Consider the following 11,681-nt stretch of genomic DNA (forward strand, 5'->3'; position numbering starts at 1 on the left):
ACTAGCAGGTAATCCCCCAAGGTTGACCACAAAAAAAGTCTCAGTAATATTGAAAACCAATATATACCATTCACAGTGATTCCAAAACATCACAGTTTCTCGATATACTTTTCATCCGAGTTGTTTCCAATAGTCTGCACATTTGAAGTTGTTGCTTTTGACACCCCCACTTTGCAGACCTATCACTGGGAAGCTATCACGTTCTGTTCATTCTCTACCAACCGACGCAGTTACTTCCCCTAGATTGAGAAGTAACTGTTATCAGCACCAGGAACAATGTTTTAAAATGGCATGCTATATCCTGTCAGTGTGAGCTGCAAATGTCGAAATCCATAATGTGGATATCAATATTGCACACAAATGTTAGTCTGAACAAAGCTAAATTAATTTTGGAGGCAACCCCCCCCCCACCCCCCCCCAAAAAAAAACCCAACCCTTTTTTAATTGAATAGTATACTCTAATGGGAGTGCCCCCAAATAAACAGGCTGCAAACATGGAAGAGAGATCTCAGACATGTTGACAGACAATGGGGAGACACCAGCAAACTGGCTGAGGACCATGGACTGTGGTGCGCCTTGACTGCCTCGTGTGTCCAACAACACTGAGACATTATAGTCTAATACTCTGCTTCAGTGGAGGGTAGCAAGACCAACAACAAAACAACTAAAAACGAACAAAACAAATCAAACAAAAACCACCACACACACACACACACAACAAGTTATGACCAAAACAAAAGAACAGCTATAAATGTGGTAAGCAGGTTGTGACAGAACATTGAGCAACAAATACCTTGCAACACCTCCAAAGATGTTAAAGCAGATGACCCAGAAGGCAGAACATAATGACTACTGACTGGAAAACCTGAAGCCTAGCGTCTACCCTCAGAGTGGAAAGAGTGAAAAAGACATACTCACTTGATTAACATGTAAGACCCCAGCAGAAGAACTAGAAACAACAGAATGGGATAAGGAAGCAGAGGAACAGGCAAGGAATTGACACCACAACACACACACACACACAAAGACAGTGGTACAGAGACACAGCTGTCACTAAACTGGTTTATAACATCTCATGGTTGAGAAACTGATTACTTGTCACTACTACAGCACACCTCTAGCTCTCTCTCAGGAAATGTTCTGCAAAAACAAGAGATTGAAAAACTCCTCTTTGCTTCCATCCACTGCTGGTGTTATGGTCAAAGGGCAAGACAGTGAAGTTTCAATTTCAAAGCATTCAGACTGGTTGACATCTGCTTTGGAAAAAAAAAAGGAAAAAAAAAAAAGGAACAGATGCCTGACCTGCACATAAACTCAATGTGTCTGGTCAAGGTGTGAACACCTACCCTATGTTTATATAAAACATACCAAAGAAATAAAATAATCTTAATAAATAATTCAATAAACAAATATATGCAAATAAATAAATTAACATACAAAAATAAAATACAAGATACAAAGAAGCAGATGACAGAAATAAAATAGTGATAAAGGAAGCACGGTGAAGACTCCTTTCTTTGCTTTCACCAACTGGTGGTGTAACATCCCTGCGTCGGACCAAAACCCAAAGCACTCTATTCCCAGACCCGAACTCGGAGCATTCCAGCCACACGCAGACAATGTCAGCTGGCATTACCGAAAGAGGTGTTGGAATCATTTTGCCAAGTCTGCTCATATCACTTTGATAAATGAAAGATATATTATGCAAATAAGTCATTAACCCTTTCAGTGCCAAGCCTATTTTATGCTCGGTGACAACTATTTGCCAAGGGATATTTTGGTGACTGAGGGTAATAATTCAAAGTCTAATTCTAGCATGTGACCTACTAAAAGAAAGAATTACATATAACCAATACTTTTCTGAAAGAGTACCCTATCCAATCATGACAATTTCACATGAATTTAATTATTGACTTTGTGATCAGAAAATTTCCACGACGATGCAGCATTTTTTTTGCATGCACGAAGGGGACAGAAATTTCCAGCCTGGGGGCACTCAAGTGATGAATCATTGTTGGTCAGTCCAGCCAACCACACAGGGCCTATCAAGACTGCCCCGCAAAATAAGAAAAAAAAAATCCCCATAGAAAACCATTATCTATGGACATAATCAAAGCCACAGAACCTGAACAAACACCAAATGTTATATAAAAAATCCAACACTTCTGTTTGTGGATAACATGGCATCAAAACTTTATTATCATTATTATTCTTTAATACCACTTTGGAAAACAATAGTACCTCTGCAGAAAAGAACAGAGTCATATGCAATCTCCTACTCACCCCCTCATTAACAAAAGCACACCATCACAAAAAACACACATATGTACACATACACAAAATGTCTTTGGGAAAAAAAAAGCCAACCTGATTTGCTTTCCATGGATAAAACCAAACAAAATGTTCCACCATCACATATTTGTGTTCCAAAAGTATTTATTTTTGTATGTGCCATAAAACTCTAAAATGGGTGAGAATGTTATTTTCTCTCTCTCATCGAGACAGTTTACTGTATAAATATCTCACACAGCCATTTCACTGCCATATTGTCAAACAATCTAAAAAAAAATACTTCAGTGACTGAGAAATAAAACAACAGAAACACACACACACACTTATAATATCACCTCCTCAGTCATGTACACACAAAATTAATGTACATTTAAAACTAAAGCAGAATCCCCTTACTGACAAAAGAATGTTTCCAAAGCAGGGCAAAACCTACGTACCAAGTATTGTTTCAGATCTACTTTGAGTTTCTTCAACACAACTGAGATCAACTTTGACTGAAAGCTGATTAGTGGGTGATGTTTTTTTTCAAAAATCATTATATCCTGTATTCCTTGTTGAATATTTTTGTTACCAAAGCGTACACTTGCTTACACAAGTACAAACTAAAATGAAAAGTTCTCTACATTATAATTTACATCATACTTAACAGCTGAACATACCAGTTAGCACTTTTCTCTCTGCTTGTTTCTGACACACACGCTCTGTCTCTCTAAAGAACAAGAACTTTTTCTGTCTTTCTTTTTCTCTCTCTCTCACACACACACACTCTTATTCTTAACATAAACACACTCACTGTTTTTGTTTCTCTTTCTATAGAACTCACACCCACACATCCTCATTCATTCATCCTCTCACACACAAGCATACACACGTATGCAGGCACACCCACACCCACACAATTAAACACACATGCACGCACACACCAATGTAGGCAAACATACACACACACACACACAGAGAAAGAGAAACACCAATGGAAAAAAAAAACAACAACCCCAAACTGCAAGGCAGACCCCCCCGCCCCAAAATTCTCCTCCCCCGCCACACGCCCCAGGGGTCGCTAGAAGTCCTCGGCCCATGGGTTGTACTCGAGGAAGGTGTCGATGACCTCCTTCATGGCCAGGTTGGGAATCAGCTGATCCTGGGTTAGAGTTGTTCGTGTCACTGGGTCAAAGTGACCCACCCGCTGAGCAGTCACAGAGAAAAAAAAAAAGAACAAAAAAATGACAGTGAAACAAAAGATTTTTCGTTTTCTTTTTTTTCAATCTTTTTTAATGTTCTGCATCTGACCCACCCTCTAAAGTATCATAAATAAATAAATTTTAAAAAAGAAAAGAAAAAAAAAAAAGAAAAAAAGGAAAGAAAAGAAGGATGACTGACAAAGAAATGTTCCATGCCCTTTTTCTAACGTTATGGGGAAGGAAAAACAGATAATGAAAACCTGATAGTTAAATCCATCTAAAGCAACAACAAACAGCGATGGCTCACAAAAACCTTCCATGCCCTTTTTCTGATCCTGAAGAAAAAAAAAGAAAAAATGACTGGATTACCCGATTTATCCAAAGTAACAAGAAAAGTTGATCGCTCACAGAAACCTGATCCTCATGACACCACCCCCTCTTTTAAATTTTATTGTTGTACAAAGATGTGAGTGTCAGTGCTGCAAATGGAAAAGATATTAAAAATCAACTACAACAAAAACAGAATGATGCCAATGTGAGAACACACCCAAATCTACTATGAGAGCACACTTACAAACTGGTGATAAAACACCCAGGGCAGGTCCAAAAATCATCTGAAGATTCTTTTCTATTTCTCTTTTCTTATCATACAGGTGCTGTCTGCCTTTGAGCAATACAGTGTCTGTGAGGGTCTGGATTCAGTTCCCGCTCTCGCTCTTTCTCCAAAGTTTGACTGGAAAATCAAACTAAGTGTCTGGTCATTCATATGAGATGATAAACCAAGGTCCTGTGTGCAGCAAGCACTTGGCACACTGAAAAAGAACCCACGGAAACAAATGTATTGTCCTCTAATAAAATTCTGCATTAGAAATCCACTCTGATAGGCAAACAAATATATAATATATGCATGCACTCGAGGCCTGAATAGTTGGATTATGCTGCTGTCAGGCATCTGCCTAGCAGATGTGGTGTAGTGTATATGGATTTGTCCAAATGCGGTGAAGCCTCCTTGAGAAACTGAAACTGCTGTCTGACTCTGTAGATTAGAGCAGTGTATAGGAGCAAATACTCACCTGCAAATGTTCAATGATATCCTTTTTATCGTATGTGATTCCACTGGGGGTGATGACTGGTTCTCGCATAATCTCAAAGCTTATTCGCCCGCATAGGTTGTCTGGGACATCTCTTTTCTGGAGACACAAACGTTCCAAACTGAGAAAAGCAAAGTAAAAAGCTTTTATCAGGTTAAAAAAAAAAACCCACCCAAAACATAATAATAAAACTTCTTTTCTGCTGTTGTGTGTGTGCATGCATGCCTATGCATGTGTTTGCATAAGAGTGTCACTGATAGACTAAAATGCTATAAAACAGTAAGAAGGAATCATAATACAGAGGGAGTCCGATTAAAAAAACTGAAAAACAAAATCTATAAAAAAAAAAACCCAACATGATAATACCAGTAGTAATGGGATGATTAAAGCCTAAAGACACATCAAAAATGTATGGACATTGTCATTCTTGAGCAAAAACATCAATTTTTAAGTACATGAAATTAAACCAATTTTTAAGTATGTGTAATTAAACATCAATTTTTGATTTGATATGTCATACTTCATCTGAAATATAATCAATTAAAACTTTTGAAACTTCCATCTTTGTAGTCCCTGTAACTTTACGGCATCTATAAATCAGCCCAGTCAATAGAAAAAAAAAGAAAAAAAAAAGATACAAGCACAACGGCATTAGTGTATGAAAGAAACAACAATGGTTTTAGTTACAACCACCAGATTACACTCAAAGCAGAGAGCTGCAGTATTTTATCAGAAAATTCAAAATCTTAGGACATAATGTAATGTCCTAGCTCAAGAAAAGCAAGGACATTTTGGGAATCTATAGGACAAAGTGTCTGGACTCTTAGGAAAAATTGGTTTTGCACTTTTCAGGTACACTTTTAGATGAAAAAACAGCAAAAAACTCACATAACAAAAAACCCACACAACAAACCAATATGTGGATCATTTCTGACAAGTTTTACAAAATCAAATCTACCAAATTTCAAAAACATATCTTGTAACTTAAGCATTAGATTAATCAAGATTTAAAAGAACCTACTTTTACTGGCTTGATCTTCAACGGCATGGTTATGGAATAACTTTAGCTCTAGTTTCCTTGAATAAGCAGTCGCTGTCACAGTGCCTAAGTAAACACTGTCAGAAAGGACCATAAGCTGCAGTTTCAGTTTCAGTAGCTCAAGGAGGCGTCACTGCGTTCGGAAAAATCCATATACGCTACACCACATCTGCCAAGCAGATGCCTGACCTGCAGCGTAACCCAACACGCTTAGTAAGGCCTTGAGTATAAGCTGCATACATACTGGGTTGAAATAATTTCAGCTGAGCTTGCAAGTCCAGAAAAACAGATAACTGGATGCGTCTTAATCTTTAAACATTGAACGCTGTGTCCGACTTGGCAAAAAGTCATTTGGATGAGATGCTGATTTCATTGAAAACACTAGTCCTTTTCAAGAACAACTGGTCCAGTGACTGATGTCTGATGCTCACATGAATCCCTACAGTTGTTTGGTTATTGAATTATATTATCAAAGGAAGCATTTCACACAGACACATCCACACCCTACCTTTCTCCGGTCATCAAGCTGCGCAAACAGTTCGTTGACCTCTTTTAACCTCAGGTCCTGGTGGACAAAATACGATCAACACCACCAGATTGTTATTCACTACGCATGTGCATGTGCATGTGCGTGTGCATGTCTGTTCGAGTGTGTGCATGTCTGAATGTGTGACAGAATGAGATGATGAGTAACACTGCCACTCTTGCTATGATCAAAGTCATGTAATATGATGCTCTATCCACTCTGAATAGGAAATAATTCCTCACATGAAACAAATCATGCATAAAAGCAACCAACTATCTTTTGTCAGGGTTTCATTTTAATCTCTCTCTCTCTCTCTCTCTTTTAAATAACTTCACAAAAGGGTCACAACAAAAGAAAATAAGAAAGTAATAAAAAATAAGTTTTTCATATCATACAAAATACACACACACATACACAAAACAACAGAGAAACATCTGAAGACAAAAAATAGCAAGCCAAGAAAAAAAACCCACCAATTTTCACAATCACTCTACACAGCTTTATGATTTAATTTATATATATATATATATATATATGCCAAGACAGCAATACAGATTTCAAATATGATCCACCACACCCTGAAAATCACTTACCTGTTCATATTCGATCTTTTCAATCTCATCAGTACTTTCTTTGTCCCCACAGCATTTCTTACATTCCTCAATTCTCCTGGTGACACAATAATCATAAATGATTTTAAAATAAACAAAGAAGAAATAAACAAAGATAAGAGAGAGAGAGAGACAGACAGACAGACACAGACAGACAGACAGAGACAGAGAAGAGAGAATGAATTACACTATGCTCATATGATATAAGGCCATTGTTATAAACATCTATCCAGTCTTTTTCCCCAAAAAAACATTACATCAATAGTGCTGCACTGTAGTGTTGCACTATCCCTAGGGAGAGCTGTTCGAATTTCACATAGGGAAATGTGTTGTGACAAAAAGTAATAACAATATAATACAATACAAACTAAACATCAGTATGAGTGCTACGCTGCAAAATGCTAATTATAATCTACCTTGAGAGCGATACTCAGAATTTAACAAGTTTCAAAAAATGTATGAGCCTTGGCTGTAAGAACCTTGTGAAAGGCTGCAAAATTTATCCTCTGTTTGAAATATATCAATCACATTCAATTCAAAGGCAAATTTCAAAGGCAAACAGTTCCACTCAGACTTTGGGCATACTCATAGTCATAGTCTTGAATTTTGGAAAACAGACAACGTTTTCACAGCTATTAATATATTCATATCTTCTTAGTCACCACCACCATGCTGAAGTGGTTGGCATCACAGACTGACAACTGGTTCAAGCCCCATCAGATGTGGGTTTTTTCAGCTGGGGCCAGCTTCTACCCAGAGTGGAGTGTGCTAAAATCTTTTTTTAAGAGTCATCCACATCAAGGATGCATCTTTGGGAGAACAGCTCAAATCTGTATCAGCCTGGTTTATACCAGAATATAATCGTGGAAAGTAAAGCCTCTTTGAGTAGTCCCAACCCTAACAAGACCCCAAAAGCAGCACTGTCATTACCCTCATCATTATTGAAACACTGAAAACAAAATGTCCCAAATTCTGGGCACCAAAAAAAGCAAATAAACAAACAAAATCATCTTGCAAAGCCTACTAACCGTTCCCTGTCTTCATTCACCAGTTTGTTGAGGTAGGACTGTAAGGTGATCTCCTGCTGGATTCGCTTTTCTTCAATCATATTCCACCGCCGCTTCTTGGCCTGCCGCAGGGCGCCTGTCACCTCGTCCCCAAAGTTCAGCTTCTGATCTTTGGCCAGGTCATGTGCTGTAACCATATCATGATGCTGTTACAGTAATAACACTGTATTAAAAGGTCCAAAGTGCCACTGACACATCAGATCCGGGACTGGACTTCTCAGTCATCAATAAACCTACCCAATGTAATGCTCATGCTTTTCTTTGCCTGCGAATGAGTCCAGTTCAGTTAGTTGCTCAAGGAGGCCTCACTGTGTTCAGACAAATCCATAAGCTACACCACATCTGCGAAGTTGATGCCTGACCAGCAGCATAACTCAACGCGTTTAGTCAGGCCTGGAAGAAAAAATAAACAGATAAAATAAATAAATAAATAAACAAAATAAAATAATAGAAAATAAATGAAATAAAATGAATAACAATAATATAAACCCTCAGCTTGCCTTGGGATTCAGCAAATAACTGAATCCTATTTGCTGGGGAATTTTTGCAAAAAAAAAAAAAGATTTTTTTTCTGGATTACTTTCTTAACTGACATAGTTAAAAGTAAATATATATTTTCTGAGTGAAAGGAAAATGAATTGACAATACAGAAAAAAACTGTTTTGTTCTGATGAACTGAATATGTGACCTATAAGAATTTTTTAAAACAAAAATTAAACTTTGCACATGTATAATACACATACACATGAACAAATACACCATACACACAGACACAAGACAAAACACAGTAATGTCTGGATCAAAATCATCAGCCCACTGTCAAACCCACTGACCTAAAAATAGACACACCATCAGGCCCACCCCACAGACCCTCCCCTTCCCTCTAGTGTTCTGCTTGGTTTTACACACTGTGATCTGATACCTCCCCCACCCCTATTACTACTTCTCACAGGCTTGACTGTCACACACAATGTGTCCTATTCTCGAACCATTAAATGCTGTTTGCTAGCAAGGTTGAACTCTGTTCTGCAGCCACAAGATCAATCAGTGGCTTTGTTTACTTTTGCATTTGTGGGCCCTACAAATTACACATGACTCATTTTTACAATATAGATCTCTGTTACAAATTTATAATAAATGCAATTGTACCAAACAGTTTCAATATCTGATTCATGTACAGACAGACTTTCTAGTTCAATTGCAATGTTTTACAACCAAACTGTTCAACATGATGAGTGTTGTTCCAACATGATGAGTAAGGTTTATATTCCCCTGGTTTATTTGCATTAGTTAAGGCCTACACAGATTCAGCAACTGACAATCAATCAAATTTCCAGAGCACAGGGGCAGACCTTTCATGATGTGGGTGATGGCCTCATCACAGATAGACCTACACTAGCTACAAGTTAACAGCTTAACTTACTTCGGACGAACGGCCCCGATCAGGGCCCTTCTGTTCACAATCGTTTCAGACGAAGGGCCCTGATCAGGGCCTTAGTTTAAATTTTTTGGAGTGGCACCTAATTTTTTTAATGATAAGAATATCTTAACTGACCTGTCCACTCTCAACTGTGACCAATAAATGCAGTGCATCTTGCTGTGCTCGCAAGCTGGAGTTATTTTCGTGGTGACTGGTTCATGTGAACAGTGCGTGTCAACAATGGCATCTGACCCAGTTTCATTTCAGTCACAAGGCAGACAACAAAATTAGATGAAGGGCCCTACTATCGTGGCTATATAACGTTCTGAATTTAATTGGTTTCAAACTCTTTGTGCTTTCCTGGATTTGTTTAGTCATCAGTGTGCGCAAATTTTGAACAGGTCAGCAAGGATCGAAGCACAATAATTTGATTTGATCTGAAATTTTGTACAAAAAATATGGATACTTTCAACATCTCACTGTATCAGTGTATGACAGCATAAGAAGGGAGGAAGTTTTATATTTTGTCCCGAACTAACTTGTTATGTTACTGATCAGTTTGGAAGTTTTCAGTGCATGAATTCCAACATTTGTTTTTTGGTGATTTTATTTCTTACCCATAAAAATGGGTTGTCTGTGGGGAAGGTCAGGAGAGCTAACTGGCAGTACTTGGTGAGTTAACGCACACCACATCACAGGGCAGACCTTTCATGAGGTGGGTGATGGCCTCATCATACATGTTCAGCTCCACAAGGGCCTGGCCCAGGAAAAAGTGACCTTTAACCATATTGCGGTCCAGCTCCAAGGCGCGCTGACTGTCCTGCGAGGCCATCTCCCAGTTCCGCAGCTTCAGGTAGCAAAGTGCTCTGTTGGTGAAGTAGGTGGGGGTGTTTGGGTTCTTCATCTGCTCAAACAAACACACAACTTTAGTGTCAGAATGATGCATAGTCATAACCTTCACTGTTAGTGTTAGTAACTTGGTGTTACCATTTAACAAAATCTTCATTTGTTTGTTTCCTCAGAATGCTGAAGGCCGACAGGTGAATAACAATCACTTGATCAATAAATATATGAGAAAATGGCAATATCAACATTTTCTCCCCCAAGATGGAATGAGTAGTGTTCATAACAAGATGTGGACGTTCACTCCATCAGTCACACAGAGGAGTGGGTCGGAAGAAATGTGGATACTGCCGAGCGAAGTAGCTGGGTATCGATCCTTGGTGCTTCATGGAGATCCCGACAAGAATGTTGTTGAACCACATCGTTAATCATTATGTAGAGTTCGTTGGTAATTTTGGTGGGAGATTTGGCAAGTATGGAGTCAGGAGGAGGTGTTCGGGGTGACCTATCTGTGGATTGTGAGTTTGATTCCTGGTTGGACTTCTGTTGTGACCATTTCTATCAGCCGTTAGTGAAAAGTTCATGCCAGACAGCAGCAAAAGCAAACTCAAGAATAAAAAAAAAGGCCTGCATTTCCATGAAATGCCAGAAATGAAGTATGCATACTTTCACTGAACAAGAATTGAAAGTTACTTTTGTTAATTATTCAGAACCAATGTCAAGCTGCTCACTGCACACCAATCAAGGATCAATGCCAAGACTGAATGCAGCACAGATGACATAATCAAATGAAATGTTCAGGATCAGGATCAGGATCTGTACACTGAAGATGCCAATATGGCCATCGTCGCAATGGAACTTGGGAGAGCACATGTAAAAAAACAAAACAAACCACCTCCCACGCCCCCAAAAACCAACAACAAAAAAATAAACCAACTACTACTGCTACCGGATGGGAAACAGTAGAAAACAAAAAATAGTCTACAAAATAGTAAATTTATAAGGACAGTGTTTGCAACAATTGCAAGATTGGCCCCTGCAATGTATTTGTCCTGATCCTGATCATAAATACATATTCAGTCAAATGATTTCTCAAAATCAACTGTCAATAAACTGAATAATTGAAAAATCAATTTAATCATCTATTACCTTTCCGCCCCTTGGTTTTGGGAAGAAAGATTTTTCGTGTTCTCAGATACGTCATCATCAAGTTACCTAACCTGTCAAAAGTCACATATCATATGACCTTCTCTCAAGCAGATTATATGTATGTTTGTTTTGCTTTTTGAACTTCCCAATATCTGGACTGCAAGACTTACTATCGCTTTTGTGTAGCAGTGTATGGCATCTTCAAACTTCCGAGCGGCAAACAGCCTGTTTCCCTGGTTTTTCAGATCAACAGCACTCATATTTTCACGTCAACACGACAACGATGGTTGCAAATGTGATGGCGTATTCCAGAAATTACTGTCGTTGATGTCGTCAGAAGCTGTTCAAGAAACTTCCATGTTTCATGCTGAGGGAGTAGTTATTACTTTACGATGGAAACGTAAGTATACATTTTTACCATACAATAGCACAATTTGATTATATCTTTAAAGACATTATAAA

The 11,681-nt window shown here is 38.4% G+C and overlaps 1 protein-coding gene across 1 annotated transcript; it reads right to left on the reverse strand.

Annotated features, from left to right (window-relative positions):
• Positions 1–429: 429 nt before the first annotated feature.
• Positions 430–11,590, reverse strand: LOC143284734 (E3 ubiquitin-protein ligase CHIP-like). The gene is made up of 7 exons (XM_076591692.1): positions 11,390–11,590; positions 9,933–10,131; positions 7,769–7,934; positions 6,723–6,798; positions 6,112–6,168; positions 4,547–4,663; positions 430–3,478 (listed from the first exon to the last, which is right to left on the reverse strand). Exons 1-7 carry the CDS (start codon positions 11,477–11,479, stop codon positions 3,353–3,355), a joined length of 831 nt encoding a protein of 276 aa, XP_076447807.1. The 5' UTR covers positions 11,480–11,590; the 3' UTR covers positions 430–3,352.
• Between the last annotated feature and the right edge of the window lie 91 nt (positions 11,591–11,681).

Source organism: Babylonia areolata, chromosome 1 (assembly GCF_041734735.1).
Source record: "Babylonia areolata isolate BAREFJ2019XMU chromosome 1, ASM4173473v1, whole genome shotgun sequence".
Taxonomy (NCBI): domain Eukaryota; kingdom Metazoa; phylum Mollusca; class Gastropoda; order Neogastropoda; family Buccinidae; genus Babylonia; species Babylonia areolata.

What these genes read in the sequence shown, in the direction of transcription:
- LOC143284734 (XM_076591692.1), bottom strand. Translation starts at nt 11,479, where the DNA reads ATGAGTGCTGTTGATCTGAAAAACCAGGGAAACAGGCTGTTTGCCGCT. An exon ending in AAAAGATCGAATATGAACAG is followed by an intron (nt 6,169 to 6,722) that starts GTAAGTGATTTT and finishes TTTGTCCACCAG; the next exon opens with GACCTGAGGTTAAAAGAGGT. An exon ending in AGCTTGATGACCGGAGAAAG is followed by an intron (nt 4,664 to 6,111) that starts GTAGGGTGTGGA and finishes TTGTGTCTCCAG; the next exon opens with AAAAGAGATGTCCCAGACAA.